Source organism: Rattus norvegicus, chromosome 6 (genome assembly GCF_021556685.1).
Source record: "Rattus norvegicus strain SHRSP/BbbUtx chromosome 6, alternate assembly SHRSP_T2T, whole genome shotgun sequence".
Taxonomy (NCBI): Eukaryota; Metazoa; Chordata; class Mammalia; order Rodentia; family Muridae; genus Rattus; species Rattus norvegicus.
This window is the reverse complement of record NC_141539.1, coordinates 106,862,302-106,883,939: the sequence shown is the minus strand read 5'-3', so window position 1 is coordinate 106,883,939 and position 21,638 is coordinate 106,862,302. Positions and strand designations below refer to the sequence as shown.

General features: G+C 46.8%; 1 protein-coding gene across 9 annotated transcripts in view; it reads right to left on the bottom strand.

The window, feature by feature from the left end:
• Smoc1 (SPARC related modular calcium binding 1) overlaps positions 1–21,638 on the bottom strand; it is a 199,034-nt gene that overhangs the window by 107,434 nt on the left and 69,962 nt on the right. For all 9 annotated transcript variants that reach the window (XR_015621900.1, XR_015621901.1, XR_015621902.1 and 6 more), the window contains 2 exon segments: positions 10,811–10,976; positions 9,575–9,687 (listed from right to left, as the gene is read on the bottom strand). Coding sequence is in view for 6 of the 9 variants with exons in the window: in XM_087553282.1 (XP_087409408.1) it covers positions 9,575–9,687; positions 10,811–10,976 (279 nt within the window). In the remaining 3 variants the exon portion in view is untranslated.

Sequence of the window (21,638 nt, the reverse complement as noted above, 5' to 3'; positions counted from 1 at the left end):
CACTTCAGAAAGTATTTGATATTGTTAGCCATCAGGAAAATGCACATTAAAACCACATTAAGATTCCGTCTCACCCAGTCAGAATGGCTATCATCAAGAAAACATTATCCACTGATGGTAGAGTATACACTGGTACAGCCACTGTACAAGTTAGTATAATTGTTTCTTTAAAGCTAAAAATTCAACTACCACATGACCCAGCTATGCTACTCCTACATATACCCAAAGAACTTTAAGCCCCACTACAGAGATACTTGTACAACAATGTCTGTCCCTTCTCCGTTCATCAGCTAACGGACGGACAATACACAGGTGACACATATACACAATGGAGATACAAAACAGAACTCCATTCTACCATTAAGAAGAGTTGGATCTACAGGAAAATGGAGGGAAATGGAAAGTATTATACTAAGTGTGGTAATCTAGGCCAAGAAAGCGGAATGCTATATGTTTCCACTCCGATGTTAATCCTAGCTTTGAATACTTAGATTCATGTGTTTAACTTAGAGGGTCTATAGAGGTCAGAAAGGGCCCTGAGAAGGGCACAAGGGAATTAACCTTAAGACAAAGAAGAGATCATGGAAATTTTGTGATATGAAAGTAATTGGGACTGGATGGGTCCTTAGCAGTTACAAGCCCTGGCTCCTCTTGTAGAGGACATGGTTCGATTCCCAGCACCACTTGAGGGCTTGCAATGGTCCATAAATCTAGTTCAAGAGATCCAGTGCCCTTCTTTTCACTTCTGAGGGCACCAGGCATGTACACAGTACACTTACATGCAGGCAAAACACTGACACACATAAAATAAAATATTTTTAAAGCAGTTGGAGAAGCACAAGGAGTTAAAGACTTAGGCGGAGTTCAGGGTGGGCGTAAATGGAGGGAGATGAGGAGGTAGTAGGGTTAGTCAAAACCCAGATGTGTAAGAGTCTTATGGAGGGGTTGGGGATTTAGCCTAGTGGTAGAGCGCTTGCCTAGCAAGCACAAGGCCCTGGGTTCGGTCCCCAGCTCTGAAAAAAAGAAAAAAAAAAAGAGTCTTATGGAAACCCACCTCTTTGTAAACCAGTATCTATATATTAGAAGTTTGAACTAAGATACCCGGCACAGGCAGACAGACAATGCTTTCTCTGTGAAAACCTAGGTTTTTAAACGAAAATCTCAGTGCCATTCATGGGATACTCCTCTGTGAGTTTGGTCAGAAGACCTTAGTTTCCCCCTCAAACAACACAAGCTACAGCCATTGCTCTTGGTTACTCGTGAAAACTAAATAGATAGACCTTCTCTTGCTTCTAAAAATTTGGTTCTCAATTTTACAGGATTTGTGATATATTCCTTTATACAATGGAGCAAAATGCAGCAAGTTTTTGAAATAGGTAAGCCCATATGTAACTTGGCTAAAACCAATCCCACAATATTAAAAACATTATAGAATAATACATATTATTATACTTTTCCTAAAGAATAATAACTACTCTGCTGCTGAATATTTTGATTGCAGAACACAGAGAAATCAAGCTGGAGCTGACCTGGAAACTTCCTCCCTGTTGGCTAGCTTTCATAGTGCTGAAGGCTGATGTGCAGTCCACTTGGGGTGAACAGCCATCAACAGACTGACCCGATAGTGAGCCCTGTCTGATACACTATCGGCACGCCAGCAAGACGTGTGCTGGCGTAGTAGTAGCACAGAGGTTCACAGGCCAACCAACTGCTATCTGGTTAGATTGGAGGCCTACTTCACAGAAGGGAATTCATGACTAATATGGGAAAAAATATCAACTCTCACGGCATGGGAAGCATAAACCTCAGGAGGGAAACCTACTACTATTGTTTTGCTGAAAAAACCATCTTTCTACCAGATAGTTATCTAATGTTCATAGATTAGAGCCTCTCTCAACCTGGGTCGGAGAAGCTTCTTTTTGCAGTGGGCATCTGTGGGGAGCGGGTGTGGCGGCAGTCCCAAGATGGTGCCCGGGACTGCAGCTAAGTCTCATGACTAGCACCTGACTTCCTCACAGGCATCAGTCAAGGCAGAGACTCATAACGGATCGGCGGCCGAGAGTAAGTGACTGTTGAGCCCTCTTCTCTAAGTGGGACATGGATACCAACTGCCCCCAGATTCAGAAAACACTGAGGAAGAGGGTCAGAAAGAATGTGAGAGAGACGGTAAGGATGGGGAGGAATACCACAAAGTGCTGTCATCTGAACATAGCATGCCCAGTGCACTCGTGAGCTTACAAACGTTGTTGTTCTCTGCAAAAGATCAAGTCAGTCAATAATTCCAGCATGGATGGTGAGGAGTTCCTGAGGCTCCAGTCCGAGAGGAGGAGCCACTGGCAATTACCAGCTGCTGGGGAGGAGGAGTCCACTTTCTCCAGAGGTGGGGTCACTCGTAGGCTGTTCATGCTCGTGCAGATAACACTAATTGGACTCGGTGGTTTATTTTTAAAAAAGGAAGGAAGGAGGGAATGAATGAAAAAAGTGAGAAAGGGAGGAAAGAAGGAGATAAGAAATGGAGGAAGGAAGGAGGGAAGAAAGAAAGGAGGGAGGGAGGGAAGGAAGGAAGGAGGGAGGCAGGGAAGGAAGGAAGGAAGGAGGGAGGGAGGCAGGGAAGGAAGGAAGGAAGGAAGGAAGGAAGGAAGGAAGGAAAGAAGGAAGGAAGGAAAGGAGAAAAGGAGAGAAGGAGGGAAGGAAGGGAGGAGGGAAGGAGGGAAGCAAAGAGGAAGGGAAGGAATAGAAAGGGAGGGAGGGAGGGAAGGAAGGAGGGAAAGAGGGAAGGAAGGAAGAAAGGAAGGAAGGAGGGAAGGAGAAAAGGAGGGAAGGAAGGAGGGAAGGAAAGAGGGAAGCAAAGAGGAAGGGAGGGAATAGGGAGGGAAGGAGGGAGGGAAGGAAGGAGGGAAAGAGGGCAGGAAGAAATGGAGGAAGGAAGGAGGGAAGAAAGAAAGGAGGGAGGGAGGGAAGGAAGGAGGGAGGGAGGCAGGGTAGGAAGGAAGGAAGGAAGGAAGGAAGAAAGGAAGGAAGGAGGGAAGGAGAAAAGGAGGGAAGGAAGGAGGGAGGGAGGCAGGGAAGGAAGGAAGGAAGGAAGGAGGGAAGGAGAAAAGGAGAGAAGGAAGAGAGGAAGGAAGGAGGGAAGCAAAGAGGAAGGGAGGGAATAGGGAGGGAAGGAGGGAGGGAAGGAAGGAGGGAAAGAGGGAAGGAAGGAAGGAAGGAAGGTAAGGAGGTGAGACTGATACATGTTGAAGGGTTGAATGGGAGTGTAAGGAAGGAGCTGAGGTCGATATAGTCAAGACACGTTGTGTATGAAATTGTCAAACTAAAACAGACTACACCTTCTTTTGGCCCAGTACATGCCTCCCAAAAATCTTACTCCCAATTATCCAAAATCCACTCCTTTATACAAAGAAATAAAATGTAGCAAGTTTAAAAAAAAAAAAAAAGAGGCAAGCCAAATGAAACCTAACTAAAAGTAAGCCCACAATATAGTTAAAGAAATGTTATAAAATAAGACATGTCATTGTATGGCTTTGCCTTAATGATTAATAACTACATATACAAAAAGATCCAAAGGGTTGTAGATGTAACAGTTCCTGTTTGCGGAGAATGAGATCTTTCATTCTATCTCTGCCCTATATGTTTCTCTCATAGGATTACAATGTTAGGTTTTCTTTAAAAGCTATTTCTTTAGAAAAGAATTAAAATGTTTCTTTATGACCACTTGATAAACCCTAACATTCATGCACATACACGTGTGTAGAGTAAGCCTCTACAGCACACACTTTCGTGGTCGCACGACATGTTCTGCCATAATCTGTTTAGACAATTCTCTATTGTTAAATATCTAGGACCAGGTCCAGTTTCTTTTTGCTATAACAAAATTGGAAATCCTTTGTCACTAAACATTTTCACACATTTAAAAGTCATTCCTTGGGGAAATTTTTTAAAGAAATAAAAGTATTTCCTTGGAATAAATACTAGAAGTGAAATCACAAGCACCAAATGTGAGTTCACTTCAGACTTCTGACCCCTATTGCAAAACAGGTGCCAGCTGACTTTCCCAACAGCAGCATAGGGGTAAGACGTTTCCCCCATTTGATCCTGAACATCTTCTCCTGTCGTTACAAGTTTGACAAGCAAAATGATCCACCATCATTTGCGTGCCTGCGCGCGCGTGCGTGTGTGTGTGTGTGTGTGTGTGTGTGTGTGTGTGTGTGTGTGTGTACACGCTTATGTTCTGTTGGGTGTAGATACATGTGTCAGGCCAGTGTTGTCCTTCAGATGCTGTACAGAATAGTTTTATATCAACTTGCCCCAAGCTAAACCAAGCTAAATTCATCTGAGAGGAGGGAGCCTGAACAGAAAAAAATACCTCCATAAGATTGGGTGATAGGCAAGCCTGTAGGGCATTTTCTTAGTCACTGATGGTGGATGACCCAGCGTATTGTGGGTGGTGCCTCCCTGGGCTGGTGGTCCTGGGTTCTATAAGAAATTAGGGTGAGCAAGCCAGTACCCCTCTGTGGCTTCTGCACCAGTTCCTGCCTCCAGATTCTTTTGGAGCTCCTGTCCTGACTTCCTTCAATGATGAACAGTGACATGGAAGTGTACGCCATATAAGCCCTTTCCTCCCCAAGTTGCTTTGGCTGTTTCATCATAGCAATAGAAATGCTAAGACACATGCTTCCGGCCTTGTTTTTTAAGACAGGGTCCTTCATTGGCTAGAATCCTGCTGAGTAGGTTAGACTGGCCTTCAGGATCCCTCCAGCTCCCCATCCTCAGGGCTGGGATTCTAAGCACGTCACCACACCCAGCTTTTTATATAGGTTCTTCGGAACAGACTCAAGTGCTTATGCTTTCAAGGCAAGAGCGTCTCTCCCTGAGTCATCCCCCCAACCTCCCCATCATCATTTTCATGTATATAATTTAATGAGTAGGGAAGATTACATCATTCATGCTCACTTATTGGCTATCATCATTCTTTGTCCTTTGGTGATACCAGGAACTAAACCCAGGGCCTGGCACATGATGCTGTCACTTTGCTACATCCCCCCAGGCTTGCTCACAGGCTAATGTCTTATTACTTATGCCCTCCTTGTAGGCATCTCTTGACCATGTTTTACTGGGGTTTTTTTCCCCTTCCAAATTGTAAGACATACCTATATATGAGGTCGGAACTTTGTCATTAAAGTTAATCTGTAACATTTGCTTTCAGCTTAAGGACATTTTCGAATTTGTGTTTGTTTTTTCTTACTGACAAAATGCATCCTGAGCTCTAGTCAATTGACTGATAAGTGGGCTTTTGAAATACGGGTTTCCAGCTACACATATGCGATCTCTGCACCATTGCTTTGGTGTCTGTCTTGCTATCTTTTCTGCATAAGGCGTGGATCACATCTTTTTTTTTTTTAATCCCTCATAGTGACCACCAGTACATAGCCCAGAACACAGTGGAGTTCAAAATGCCTGCTTGCCTGGGATAAAAAGATGTTGTGTCTGGGCCCTTGCTTTGAAGGAACTCGGTCTGCGATAGGAGACGAAAGTGGGGCAAAGATGAAACAGAATTGGCCACGTGTCGATCATTGCTGAAAGTGCTGATGGGTACATGGAGCTCATTATACTATTATGCCAACTCTTTTGTACTTTTTTTAAATCCCCATAATCAAAGGATGTTTTTTTTTAATGTGTGTGTTTGATTGATTGGGCAACAAGAGAAGGAATTCTGGGATAACAATGGTGGTGAAAATGAAATACATATGTATCAAGGCCACTTCCGCACAAAAACATCATGAGCCCCAAAGTTAATCGGCTTGAGTCAAAACCCTTTCTAGCTCAGTGACCTCAAACTGCTCGGAAACTCCATTTTTCTTTATATCAAGGCATTAAAACCTACCTATGGGAAGGTTAGAGTGAGGGCCGGTGAGTATGACCCTAGCTGGCTCCAGCACACTTAACAGTGACCATCAATGTCGTCCAGTGATACACGCATTTGACAAGTTCCTGCCGGCACTTCATGACTCCACCATACACACATGCAGCTACACACACACAAGCACAGCACAGCAATTCAACCTCTGGTCAACACAGATGAGATCTCAGCTAAACAGCTTGGGCAGTTGACAAACCCTTGACAGAGATCTCAGTAGAACAGATATTGGGAATGATACCTCTGATATCCAGGGAAGAAATAGACACCACCATAGCAAAGGACTTAGTCTTCAGCAGCTGACTTCACCCCAGGTCCCCACAGAGCTGAACCTCACATCTCAGTGATATATTCAAGAGACAAAATAGGCTTGAGGTTTGTTTTTTAACAAATACTGACATCACCTCAGGGTGGGGGGGATGAGAAGAGTTAAAAATCCCTAACCCTGTGTCTGAGATGGCTCAATAAGCAAGCACAAGGTTCTAAATTTAATCCAGGTAAAAAGGCTAGACATAGTGACATACTCTTGTGAGCTCAGTGCTGTAGGGGCAGAGAGACAAGCAGACCCCAGAGCTCCCTGACCAGCCAACCTAACCTAATTAGTGAGTTCGAAGCCAGTAATAGACTGCCTCAAAAAACAAGGTGGATGTTTTCGGAAAAACAACACCCAAGATTTCCTCTAACCTACACACACATATAAGCACACAAACAAATGTACAACTATACACACACACACACACACACACACACACACACATCTACAACCATACACACATTTGTACCCACACACACAAAAGTACCTGTGTGTGGATCCAAGCCTTGGGATTGATAATGGTCTGGGACCATGCTAAGTACTGACAGTTCAAACAGTGACATGTGTGCAGCATTCCTGCTGTAAGGAAGGTGAGACACCTGCCCGCCCGCCTGCCTGCTCACCCTCCCATGTGTGAGTCAAGGTTGGGTACAGAGAGGAAAGGGGACAAAGGGAACAAAGAATGAAGAAGCCACAGTCCCCACAGGAGCCTCCTTAAAGCTAATTCAGTCATGTGGCCTCCAGCTGGGACTCACATCAGATAAAGCCTTCCCAGCTGAGTCCTTGTTCTTCAGGAGAATGACATCTGTAGCAATTCCCAGGAGTAAGGCATGCGACTAACTCCAGGACGCATCCCTGCCAATGTTCTAAGGAATAGTAGAGCAATGTAGCTTGTCTCTGGGCTTTGCTGAGTGATGATGGGCCATGGGGAAGGAGACAGAGGCATTCTGTCTCCCAAGCACTCTGCCAGCTCCTCAGAGTGACCGAACCATGCTCAGAGCAAGCAGTCTCATTTTGTGAAGTCATGGCAGCATCTTCGGTGGGGGGAGGGGCACTTCCATTTAACCACTTGAGCTGGGCTCATCTTCTGACTGGCTGTGCCAAGCTGCACACTGGGCCAAGCCAGCCTGGGCTGTGGACACATGGCAATGCTTAGCCTGTCACACAAGCAAGGGATACCTGACAGCCTGCACTCCGGGGCACTCTCATTTAGCAAGTCCGCCTGGACTAATCTGGAAGTTCCTTTCCTTTAGCAAACACCACCTGGTCCAGCCTGGCCTTGCGAGAACAAAAGCTGGCCAGAGGCTGTCTGTCGTGAGACAGCAAACACTTCAGAGTCAGGAGGGCAGAGGTCAACCGCTCTCACAAGCAACACACTCAGGACTACACGAGCCTGCAGAAGAGAGAGAACAGCTGCCTTCTGCTCTGCCCTCCTCCCTGTCACCTTTCTCCCACAGGTCTCGGCCCAAAACAAAACTCAGCAAGGTCTGATTCCTCATCCCACCTCCACCCCACCCCGAGGATGTGGATGTTCAAGTGCACATACGAAGGTCACCATATTCTTTTTACTAGAATAAATACCGAACTTAAAAACTGATAGGATGGAGGGTTCATGAATCTCCATGCTTGGAAAGTTTCAATCAAAGGCTTTGGGTGTTCTCCCCCAACCCTTAAATATCTTAGGTCTTGAGAAGACCTAAGATGGAGACCCACAGTGGAGATGGGATTCACAATAATGATGCTGACAAATGCTTACATGACTCGAGTATGTCCCAAGTGTCTCACACGTGTTAGCCCATTTAATCCTCATCACGGCTGTACAAGGGAAGTGAAATAATAACCACTAATAATAGTAATATGCCATGTATAACATAAGAGCCGTATAGAATGCTGATGACATCACAGTAATTTATCACATGTGTATAACATAACAATCATAAAGATAACTGTGTCTATTTCTTCTCAGATAAGCATGCTGGGAAGCTAGGTGACTTGCCTGTGTGGGTTGGCCTCAAGCCCAGGCAGTTGGCCCCAGTCAGGCACAGTGCACCAAGTGCAGCTCTAGACTGAATCTTCCTCGTGCACAAGCTCCCTTTGCGGCTGCCAGTTCAGAAAGCAGCATAGCATAGGGATCTTCAGAGTGCCCTGGCCTTGAACCAGCTCTTCACCCCAAGTCAGGACGGTGCATGCATTCTCCATAAATAGGGTTACTCGGCTGTGCAAATCTTTAAATGGGAAGTCAAAACAAGCACTTCATCCAGGGCTGACGGCCAAGGTCGCTTTATCCCTGGGCTCCCCAGCCTGGTTACACATTTGAGTCAACAGAGAAACACTTAAAATCTCAAAATCAAACCTACACCCGACCACCCCTCTATGTTACTGCCCAAGACAGTGTTGGTCTGAGATCAGTAACCCTCTCAACCTCACCAGAAGTGAAATCTGAAAACCCTCTGACCAACAGCCACTCTGCATCTCCAGATACAGAATTACAGAAGCTTTTAAAACCCTGAAGTTGTTGCCCACATCCCTGAAAGGGTAGATTCCCCTAAATGCTGTACGTGCTTGATAGAAGGGTCCTAGAGGAAGTGGCCAGGCACAGGGACAATCCCAGCTAAGCCAAGCTTACCATGTCCTGTGACTGTCCTTACTCTCCTCACAACATCTTCATGCAACTGCCACATGTCCTGACTCACAGAAACCTCTCATCTCCTGAGTCCTTAGCGAGCCATCTAGAAGTTTCCTGAAGAAGTAGCTTACTTCCCGCCGCCGCTACACTTCAGGAAGGCTGCCTGTGCCAATGTGTCCTGCCCTGCTTTTACACAAAGCAATAGCCGGAACACTGAGCAGGAGAGGTGAGACTGCTGACAGGATTTAAAATCTTGGTCCACGCTCATGTGCATGTGTACACACACAGTCCGGAAGCCATGGTGCCCTTTGTGCTCAAAGAGGGCACCTCTTCATTCAAGGAAGTATGTGGCGTGGGGGTGCAGAGGGGTGGCAATGACACAGAGAAGGGAATACCGAGGTTGCCTGTGGAAACTGGCAGGGATGAGAGAAAATAATCAGCCCACATTTGACAGAGGAGACAGCCAGCAGGGAGGACCAGGACCCGGCCATGCCAGTTTCCTGGCTCAGACTCCCATGCATCTTGTCAGGGCCCACTGCCAGTTGGCAGGGAGTGACATAGAGGGCCCAGAAGGGGAAAGGCAGTGCAAAGGGGATAAAGAGCCACTCACCCAGCCATTTCCCAGAAAGTGAAGGTGCCAAATGAGCCGGGTGCTCTCTGGTCCCCTCCCTTCTGCCTCAGCCAGCAAGCGCCCTGAGAAGCCCGTGTGAAGCCTCACCTGTGTGAAGGAACCATCCTCGCCACACTCTGGGACAAACACAGCCTCCTGGGGCTTCTTGGCTTGTTCCAAGGCCTGAGCCCTCTCCAGGCGACACTTGCTTTGGCCAGCATCTAAACAGGGAGATGAGTACATTCATTGTATGTTTCCCAGGGATTCCACACAGAAGCCAGGAACCAAAATGGCTGCCCCATGGCAGGAATACTGAGAAAAATCCCGTAGGTGGGATTAGGCAGCATACCCCAGCATGTCCAGCAGTAAGAGCGTGGTGCCCGTGTCCATGGACACCTGCTCCAGCTTCCTTCCTCTTAATGCTACACTTAGGAAAGTAGAGGAGAAGCATGTTAGCCCAGGCTTTGCTTTTGATTTTCTCCTAAATGTCCCTTTATTCATGCGATGGGGGAGGGGGGACAGGGAGGGAGGTTCCATTTCCATTAATTTCCCCAAGCTTTTACTAAAACTAATAAATCCAGGAACTGCGAAAGGAGCATGGTAGCGCATGTCTTTAGTGCCGGTACTAAGGAAAGCTCTGACCGAAGGCCTGGAGTTAGCATGGGCTATATACATAGTGAGTGCCGGGCCGGCCAAGGCTACATGGCAATGCCAGCACTTTCTTGAGAAAATCAAAGGTCTAAGCTAGCCTGCTGACTTCCTGCATTTCCTATGAAGGCTCCAGGCCACAAGGTCAAAACTCTTTAAAACTAGGGAAAGCCGCACGGACAGCGTCTGAGGAGACACATGCGCAGTGCTCGGAAGCCAGGATGGGGACCGGAGCAAAGCAGAAAGCAAGCTCCGCTTTCGCGGCTGGAGGCCCTCAGCTCTGACTATGTGCTGTTTTGCACAGACCTGCCAATTTTGGAAAAGAGAAACAAAAGGCCAGATTTGTTACTGTTGTTGACTCTCCCAATGTTTAAATGTTATCTCGAATACTTTCCGTGTTTTAAAGCAGATCAAACAAAAACACTTCTGCGAAACAACGATTTGGAATCCCTATTCCGGGGCCAGCAGTAGTGTACTGTGTCTCTATTTTGAAACAAAACCACAAACAAACAAGACACTGGCCAGAGAGCCCCTGGGCCCCTCGCACCTTATTGGTGGCAGCTCTGAAGATCAGGGAAGTACTCCTTGCCACTGTCCTTCTCTCACACCCGATGGGAGGCAGAGACTAAGAGCAAAGCTAAGGCATTGTGGGAGCTGTAGTCCTAGCAGCCCTGCCAACCTGTGCAGGTCACTCACCTTTGCATCTACCTCGATGGACCACGGCCAGGGCAGGGTCTCGGCACTTGGCTCTCTGGTACTCACACATGGACTCATAGGACCTGCCGTCAGACGCGCAGATGGGCTTGGGTTGAGTCCTGGGGCAGTGGGGGTTGCACGGAGGGTCACGGTCACTTATTAGAAACTACGTTGGGAAGGGGGAAAAAAAGTGAAATAGCACAGAGGTTAGTTTTTGCAAGAAAAATAGGGAGAAACCCATGGCATACAGTCTTGACTTGCCCTTAGTAAGTAAACCTCAAATAAATCTTAAGTTATAAAACCTTAGAGACGAAGGAGTCAGATAGCATGTTTAACCAAGAAGGCCTCCTATACGCATCCTAAGGATAGGAAGGTCCTACTGACTGACCACAGGATGCTCCAAATGCTCCAAATGTAGGATCTTGTCAGTCTCCACAACTACCCTGTGAAAAGGAACTCCTGACTAGACCAGTGCACCACAGCTGTGAGGAGTGGGGATCTCCTCACAGCCTAAATCTGTGGGAAAGAAAACCAAAGCTTTAACCTGCAAACCATTTGTCCTCTCCATGCACACAGATGGCTACCACACTGCTACTTACAAATCCTCAGCTCCAGAATGCAGTCTCTAAGTTCTGTGGGGGAAGTTTTATGTATTAGAACAAAGCATTGAAGCCCAAATCTATCGCCAAATCAATAGCATTGAACCCTAAATCTATCCATTCTGCCCATTGCTCTCTAGCGGAATGCCAGCTAAGTGAACTTCTGTAAGAAAACGTTTCCTGTTTTCAAAACTTGTAGTGATAATAATTGGCTTGGGAACACTGAGTCAAATGGACTTCGTTAGGACCGGAATTCTCAGACACCTTCAATAAACCCTCGTGCACTGCCACCCACCAAGTCGACCTCAGCATACCAGCATCAGCCCTGGATCCCTGACTACAATCCTCAAGAGGTGTCCAACTGCCATTAGGACAGATGGAGGATGTTCCAGGCTGGCCATATGTGACCTTGGGCCCTTCCCTGGCCTCTGTGCCCCTTGCTTACCAGTGGTTGCAAGGCCTCCCTGTCCATCTAACCATCTGAGGTGCTTCTCCTCCATCTGCTCCCAGCCTGCTCTGGGTTTGGGCTGTCACCTTTTTTAGGAAACTTCCCCAACTCTCACAGGTAAGGACAGTACCCATCACAATCTCTCACAACTCAGGATTCTTAACAGTCTGAGGTGATGAATTTATTTGTGTGATTCGGTTAACAACAGAAGCTCCCAACTTGGAGCTTCAAGACCAGAAGCATTTAACCTGCTCTGTATGCAAACACATCTGAGCATTTAGCCCAGTGCTAGACTGTGACTATTTGTAGGACCAATGTAGCCATGGGTGGTGCTTCTCACATGGGATTAACTCAGAACTGAGATGTCTAGAAAGGGCTAACCTCCCCTCCCAGATCCGCATCATCCTAGGAGGCTCCTGGGATCTTCTCTCTTCAATGCTCTGAGCCCTGACTTCCTTTAGCCATGTCCTTTCCTCCATCCTCCCCATGGCCACACAGTGCTCCCTCCCCGTCCTGATGTCACCTCAGAACAGAAGGTTATTAGGAGTAGGGTTATCTCATCTGAGGCTCTTAGCTTCTGACTTTGAGCTGGTTTTTGGGTTTTAGTTTTTGTTGTTTGTGGAAGTCGTGGATCCCAGTACTCACACAGACATTGCTGGGTCTTGGGGAAGTTTGCCTATGTCTTCAGGCTCTAAATTTTTCCCACCTTCAACAGTTGAGGCTACTGCCATGCCCTTCCTTGTGTTATTGTGAAGATCACATTTGCCAACACCGCCTCAGTCCATCTGTAAGTTTGCCCTCATCTTTGAAATTTAAACAGTGTGGTTTTCTTTTTAAGAGAACTCACCAAAGGAGAGACAAAGTTTCTTTTTTAAAACAGCAGAGGTTGCCTTGTCTGCTCCACTGCTCACAGAGGAGGACAGCTACAGACGTCATCATGGCATTGAACTACAGGCCATAAATTCAGTTTGGAAATGGCTTGTTCTGAGCCAAAAGAGACTCAGTGTAACTGCGCCAGAGACCAGCCTGACAAGGGGAGCACTCTGTCTGCAGACAGACATGTCACAGAGCCTCAGAACCCCACCTTCTCCAGACCACGGAGTGCTCTCCCTGTCAGTAGGGTTCCCACAAGATGCCTGTCTCAAATTTATTCACCCCTAAGGTGCTATAAAAACTTCAGAGACAGCACAGGGCAGTTGCTAAAGACCATCTTCAATCAACTACAAACCTCTTTTTTGTGCGTTTGGGGAACTATGTGTATTTGTGATTGCTCCCAAAACACAAGCTGAGCTCTGTTAAATAAGGCCTGAATAGTGCAACTCTGCCCTCGTGGAAGAGATCACCCTGCATCCATAATCAGTCAGGATGAGCTTATCCTCCCTTCTGCCCAGGAAGCCAGTGAGGGACACTCAACGAAGACCCTGCCCACGATGGGTTTCCACTCTAGAATAAGATTCCAGGCAAGCAGTTACCATACAGCATGTGAGCAGAGAGACCAAGAGAGGGTGTGATCCTGGAAGCTTAAAATACTACAGAGCCGCACAGTTCCAGGTAACTTTTCCAGACAAGGTTGCTATGCCCATAGCATAGCAAACACAACTAAGAGACCAAATACTGAGTGGTGTTTAGTTTCAGATGACTACATGTGGATAATGGCTGCCATATGCAATAGCCCAGCCATGAAGTATACAAGCCAAGGTATACTTTAGCCAATGGTCCTTATCTGAGTGTTTGTTTGTTTGTTTGTTTGTTTGTTTGTTTGTTTTCTAAGACAAAGCCTCACTGTGTCACCAGTCTGGCCTTGACCCTGCATTCTTCCCGCCTTAGCTTCCTAAGCATGCACTGCCACACCTATCCTCAACTGAGTTTTTCTAGAACCAGGCTAAGACTCATTGAAGTCTTAAATGACTCTTAAAGCAAAGAGAGATCTCAAGGACTACGTCTGCACTCTGTAAATGGACAGTGGATCAGTCCAGTACTTATGGGTCAATAGCCAGAATATCCCTGGAGTTTGTCGTAGTCCAAATGAAGTCACGAAGGTAGGGATGTTTTCTCCCATTTTGCAGGTCACGGTAGGTATGAGGTGGAAATCATTGAAACAAGCCGGGTTTATGATCAGTCCTCACAGCACACAGACAAAACTCAAAACCATGATTAGCGGGAAATGTGGGCGATGGCAACAGAGTCAATTCTCGCCCCCTCTCCCTACAATGATTCAAATACTTAGCCATTCCCCTTAAGAATGAAAACTACATTTTTACAAAAACAAAAAACAAAAACAACAACAAATAAAGCCATCCTTCCTAACCAAGAGACAAGAAAAGCAAACTAGTAATGGTGTTCAATACAATTGCATAATACAGAAAGCAAAGGGGGCCAGAACAATGATGCGGCTGGAACTGTCTCTCCCACCCCTTCTCCCTGAGGACCAGATAATCCCAAACATTTTGTGTTGTGCTCACATTTGCAAAGCAGGACAGACACTTGACATACATAAAAACAAATCACCCTCCCTACTGGAAAAGCTGCTCACCAGGGACTGGCTCTCTTATAGAGAAGATGCGGGCAGACAAACATCAAGGCTGAACCAATAATCCCTTCCGTCTGTAACGCACACACTCTGCTCCCTGCCTTTTGGCTCCAGCAGAGCAGAGCAAAGGCCCTGCTGCAGCTTCCGCCCAGAGAGACCACCCCGACCCCACAAGCCTTGTCAGCTTTGATTGGCCGCCAAGTTTCTATGGCAATGTAGGGTACAAGAAAGCCAGCTTAAGGCTCAACCTGAGAGGAGATGTTCAACTCTTCCTGTTACAAACACTTCTCTAGCCTTCACTTTCCCTACTATTTTATTATTTTACCACTGTCGTGGTGCACGCATGTGTGTGTGTGTGTGTGTGTGTGTGTGTGTGTGTGTGTGTGTGTGTGTGTGTGTTTGTGCATGCGTGTGCGTGCATGTACCCTCACAGGTCAGAAGAGGGCATCAGTTAATCTGGTGCTGGAGTTACAGGCAATTGTAAGTCTCCCAATGTGGGTTCTGGGAACCAAACTTGGCTTCCACAGAAAAGCACCAAGCACTCCTCAACCAGAGTTCTCTCCAGCTTCAGACCCCAACTAAACTTCTAAACAGGTGCTTATCTGATAACAGAGATGTTTTAATATTTTCCTCGGGTGTCAAAAAGGTAGCAGAAGCCATACTAGATCTGTTCAGAGGGTTTGGGAAACTGAGTCTACATTATGGATTACGAGTGACACTTCTCTTTGCAATGGCATCCTCAAATAACACAGACTAAATCGAAATTAATTTTATGATTTTTTTCTCCTAAGTTCACATGTGGCATAGCCCCAAGCACTCACTCCCAATGTTTTTGTTTTATTTCTCCATTGTTTCAAAGCAAAACACCCTCAGCTTAATAGCTGTGAACAATTTGTTTCCCATAACTCTGCCAGCAGGGCTCAGCTGGGAGGTTCTGCTCCTCATAGTAGTTGCAGAGGTACTGAATGTGACTGAGTTTGACTGGGAGCTTGGCTGATGCTGGGACATCCACTGTGGTGTCACTCACCAACTTTATCTGGGACGTCTGGAATAGCTGAGGACCGGCTAGGACTCTCTTAGCCATGGTGACTCATCTACTCCTTTGCCTTCTGTCTGTTTGACTCCCACTGCAGCATTCATTCCCTTCCAGTCGAGTTCCACTTCCACCCTGTCACTGAAGTTCTCATCTAAGCAGCAAATGTAGAACTAGTGAGAGAGCTGAGCTGCTGCCAAGCCTGATGGCCTGTGTCCTTCTATGGAACCCACATGATGGGAGGAGAGAACGGAACATCTCCACAGGCTGCTCTCTGACCCCTGTAGGCACACCCCTCCTACATAGATAAATATCTACTGATAAAATAACATTTTAAATAGCAAATGCCTTCGCATTTAAACATTGGTGCCCTTGGAGTTTTTACCGCACTGTGTTGATCATCTATCAATAAACTGTGGTTTCATTTATCAGCTTACAGATCTATAAAAGACTGTGGCCTGTTTCTCTTTATATATGTAAGCCACAACACAACGTCTAACCCAAAGCAGTTGCTCAATACATACCTGAAGAATAAACAGACAGGCACCAAGCCTCACCTAAAATATGTCATAGATAAAAAGATCTTTTAATGTATGGCCTTGATGAAAGAGTTGTGACATGAGAGAGGGTTTTGAGGCTTCAAAAGACTTGTGCCATGCCAAGTGTCTTTTCTCTCTCTCCCTCTCCCTCCCTTCCTCTCCCTCCCTTCCTCCCTCTCTTTCTCTCTCTCTCTCTCTCTCTCTCTCTCTCTCTCTCTCTCTCTCTCTCTCGTCTATGTGTGTGTCTGTCTGTGTGTGTGTCTGTGTCTGTGTGTCTGTGTGTCTGTGTCTGTGTGTCTGTGTGCCTTGCTTGTGGATCAGATGTAAGCTCTCAGCTACTGTTTCAGTGCCATACCTGTCTGTAGCCAGGTCCCCATCATGATGGTTGTGGGCTCTAATCCTCTAGAACTCAGATAAACAGAAGAAGTGGAAGAAGAGAAGGGGGAGGAGGGGTAGAAGAGGAGGAGGAAGCAGTTACTGCTACCTTTCTATCACTTACTGTGGAAAGAGGTGCTTCTTGTCTAACCTAGAGTTTAAAGCTTTCATACAAACAGAAATCTCTTTCCTTTCTTTTACAGAGCATGTGCCAGGTAAGAAAGTTCATACCAAAATGGTGGTTTTCCCCAAAATTAAGGAAAGGAAAAATTCCTAAGTCACTGAAGAGAAGGTCCCAGTGTGTCTGAGACAGTGTGCCTGTACCCAAAAGGCAGTTGTCACCAGATGGTCATGAAATTCAGGCTCTGTGAGCGTGGCCTCACCTTCCTCGAGTAGACCTGAGGGAAGCCTTTGCACCATCCCAGGGGTGAGGTCATCTCACCCTCAAGTCGGACTGCTGAGCTACCTCTGGTCACTGAGCCTGAGATGAGCACATGTCAAGGTGGAATACTGGCAACTGCCATCGGCATTAGCACTCTGGCTTCTCTGGCAGCTGCTGTGCACGTGCATTTAACTGAGAACAACTACCAGATGATGAAAGAGACTGCTGTTTTAGTCAGTTTTTTGATGCACTCAATGCATTTTTTCCACAGATGCTGTGTTGTCAAAACAGTGAATTATCTGCATCTGCGAACGATCCAATTTACCTTCGCGGGAGGAAGGGAAGGTGAGCAGCCCTGCCCTGTGCCTGCTGGGTAGACGAGGAGCCCATCACAAGTATGGCACAGCTGGATTGCTCCTTCCTGCCTCAGGACTCTGAGCATCCTCCCTGAAACATGCCTTTACCTCACAGACTCCCACGTTCCCCTCTTCCGCCATTACAAATGCTGCTGCCTTGGGCATCTAAAGACCTTCTCTGCTGAGCCTCCGTATTGTCTCTTAGTTTTCACACTATGATTAAATGACTGAGATAATTACACATTTCTTCCACACTAGGTTGAAAGCTCCCCACAAGCAGAACCAAAGATCTGGGTATCACACCTCTGAATGCCTGAATGGGGACTCACAACACACAAGAGAACTAAGCCAGTCAGCGGCACAGTCCTCCAGGCCTGACGTTAGTGGCCCAGCTTCTCTGACCACGCAGTGCTACCCTCAGTGTGGGGGCATCGCAGGCAGGTCAAAGGGCAAGAGCATTGCTGAGTTCCTGATTGACAGAGAAGAGAGGGAGGCGCTAAGAAGGGAAAAGAGCTTCCCAAAGAGAAGCTTCTCAATGTTCACCTCAAGATTTTAGCATTTCTTGTTGGCATATTTGCTATCAAAAGGGAAAATGGTCCTCTTGGTGTGAATGCTGGAGACAAAAAGGGAAAGGGAAACATATATACATGCACATGCATACATGAGACAGATAGACAGACAGGCAGACAGAGAGATGGATAGAGTTATATATAGAGAGAGATAAAGAGAATATGTGCTCATTAAAATGAAGTCACCCTATAAAAGGACAATACCCTACTACACGCCATACGCTAACAACTAGAAGCCCAGTTCCATGAATGATTTGCCTCTTTTCGAGATGATAGTAAGTGAGGGGCCAGAGACACCCAAGCATCATAGGCTATCGCTGTTGCCCTTCTCCCAGAACTTGACAGCAAGATCCTGGTGCTGAAGATACCACACAGAGTCATAGAACATGGTGAACTCAAACTGGTACTCACATGGAAACCTTGTCACTAAGAAAGGGCTGACTTCCCTGTGGTGGAAAGGTGTTACGTACGCTACCAGAGGAGAAAAGTACTCATCAGTCTTATCCAGATAGGAACCCTGCAAACTACAATAACAACTGTTATTTAACAATACGAGGTGTTTAATGACGATGATGATGAAGATGATGATGAGGACGATGACGACGATGACGATGATGATGATGATGACAATGATGCATGAGACATGCCCACTGGTATAATGGTGGCATGAACATTACAGGAGTGACCGCTTTCTGTTTGAATTTAAGTCCTGCTGTATGAGATAAAAAGCCGTGCCTGGCCACATTATCGGGCCAAGAACCCAAGTCTAGATGGGTCACAGACCCTAGAGAATCTCCCACTGTTATTCTGCTAAATGGACATAGTATTGGACTGGCTGTCATGAGATGGAAGCTATACCCGTAGACCAATGCACCTTTCAACCCTCGTCAGAGAAGCTTCCATTGGTAGTAGATGGTAACGTGAAGACTCATGACTGGTCAAGCTACAGAGAGTGTTCAGCCCTAACTGGAACATCTAAATCACACTCCCTCCTCCCAAGGCTCCAGGATCATCGCAAAAGAAGGGATGGAAAGAATCTAAACCCAGAAGGGGGCGGGGACTACAAGGAAAGTGTTCTCTGGACACAGCAGGGGGGCTGCGCCTATTAACCCCCTCCAGTTGTACAGCATGTACAAGATATGTGCAAACTCAAGCCAGACCAAACCCCAGCATAGAGAAATCGGGTGAGCATGAAGTTCCCCCTCTGGTTGAGGTGTTATCAGCAACTAATGGTTACTGGAAAAGGAAGACGGTTTTTTGGTTTTGGTTTTGGTTTTGGTTTTCAGTCTTTTTTTTTTTAAGTGTGGTCCAAAAGCCACACATCCAAGCGTGCATATGTAACACAAATCTGACTGGTGACTTTTAAAATACAGTAAGAACTCGAAGTTGGGTGGGTAGAGAAGGGACTATATCATGGGTCTGGGAAAAGTGGAGGGGATGACTAGGATCAAATACACATGGCACAAAATTCTCCAAGTGGGGTCCAGCTGCAACCCCTTCCTCCCCAACCAAAGGGTAGACGCCGTTGCTACCTGCTTTCCCATCTGTGACGTCAGAACTTGACCTTTCCATCCCAGGCCACATCATTGCAACCAAGAGCGGTTTCCCATTAAAGCATCACTCACTCACCCACTCTCAGACCCATCCCCACATCCCCACTTCAGGCTCTCCATCACCCTTCCATGACCCCATGACCACTGCATTTACACAGGTGCAAAGGAGGGCCCTGGCCAGCAGCCTCAGAGTGGGATGGGTGGAGATGGGGGAGTAGAGATAAGGGAGGTCAAAGGGAAAGAGAAACCGGCTGCAGGCAGGCCTGCTTTTCCTCTGCACACCTCTGCCACAGGCCTGACAACAGCACACCCCCATTAAAAGGCTTTTCACACCGCTGAGGGAAGGCAGGCACGCACCCCTCCAGCTGTGGGACAGCTGGAGCCACTTCTGTTGTTTTAGCCAGAAGAGGCCTGACCTTTGTCACCCTGCCACCACCCCCTCCCTAAGGGAGGAATTTAATGGTCACCTCACCCACCCAGCTAGCTTCCCTGCTCCAACTGTCACCATTCAGAGCCAAGAGGTGACTGGGGAAAGCCAGAGAAGGCGCTTTCGCCAGTGCCACCACCACGGAGGGAGGAAGATTCAGGGCTCAGCAGATTTCCAGATTGAAAATGACTCATGTATCAACTTATATCTACCACACATGTACCCAAAAACCCACACCCCGTGCCAGCCACAAAGGCTATATACATACTGTGTGTGTCAGGGCCTGGGTCGTCACATTTCCAATGGATTATTATTCTAAGTGAAAGAAGCCAGACTCAAAAATCTACATAGCAAATGATTCTATTTCTGTGACATTCTGGAAAAGGCCAAACTAAACAGACAGAAATCGGATCACTGATTACCGGGGCGGGGGGTGGGGGGTTGGGTAGAAATGTGCTATCTCTCTCTCTCTCTCTCTCTCTCTCTCTCTCTCTCTCTCTCTCTCTCTTTCTCTCTCTCTCTCGATGATGGTGGTTGAACTTATTAAAATTCACAGAAGGGCATGCCTAAAAAGGAAGATTGTACTGCAGGTAACTTATATGTCGGTAAATAAAAAGAAGGAAAATATAAAACACAAAAGTAAATAAAAATAATTCCAAAGAGTGGTGCCTTTGAAAGGCCCATCAGAGCCCCTCCCACACTACTGCCAAGCAGAGAAGCTTCTAGAGACCTCTCCATCCACATCCTTTAGTCTCAAGGCATCACAGTAGGCACATTGGGGTTTATGAAAATAAACAAGAACACAGGTTCTGTGCCCGAAGGCAAATCTACTTGCAAAGACAGACAGGGGTCTGGCCATGGGACCTGCACCCAGGAGACAGAGCCCAGGTCTCTAACAGACGAAGGGACACAATGTGTGAGATGGGATGCTGAAGATCCACAAGCCCAGCTAACTCTCACGGAGGAGAAGAGACAGGAGAGGGAAGATAAGACAGGAAAATGAAAGCGCGTATCCTGCCAGCACAGAATCCCTAGGTGTCTTTGACATCCCGGGGCTGTGCTGAGCGCTGGGGACAAAGCAACCACCTGGGTTCCAGAGAATCCACAGTCAGAGATGAATTCAAACTGGACCACCTGGAAGAATGTCTCAGAGGGGAGATTGCAATCTGGGTCATGAAGAAGCTCTACCTGTAGACAGGGCTGTCCAAAACCTACAGTAATGGATACAAGGAAGTGGAGAGCAAACTGATTACAACTCAGAGTTCATAAATGGCCGAGGACCGTGCTGAGAATGACGCTGTGCAGGGTCCTAAAAACACAACACTTCCTCTTTATTTCACCTTAAAACAATTGTCACAAGAGGGAAGTGGAGGACAAGCTAAGACCTGAGTTCTACAAATATCCAGCAGGAAGAGAAAAAAATGGAGGTTGATTGCAGCAAAGGGAGAAATGAAAAGTAGGGAGTGTTGAGACTAACAGAGTGTCACCGATAATGAGCATGGCAAACCTGTGGCCACAGCACCCTCCATGAACTGCTTCTTCACCACAGCAGGCAATGATTGAGGCTCAGTGTGGATTTCAGAATCCAGCCAGTTACCTCAAGCTGAAAAGCAAATGAACCAGGAGGAAACTGAAGCCACCAGTGACCCTACAAGCTCTAGAGACAAAGCTGCAGGGAAAGGGTCTGCTGCCTCATAGGCATGTGGGGTTTCCATGAGGCCAGGAAAGGAACGTGGGGATGCTATTAGCCTGCCTTTTATTGGGTGAGCAGACTCACAACTTCAACTCCTTCTGGGTTTCCATCTCCTCTGTGCACCAAAAGGGCATCCGACCTTTTAATCACAGAAGAAAGCATTTATTTTTGTCTCCCACTCACATACCCAAGTCACTAACTACCCCGCTAAAATCCCCAATCACCAAATACCAACCAACAGAACTCAAGAAACAAGAGCTTCGGAAAACCATGTGCCCACCCCCTCCTTGTCCTTCAGACTCTTCCACCAGTATAAATAAAAAC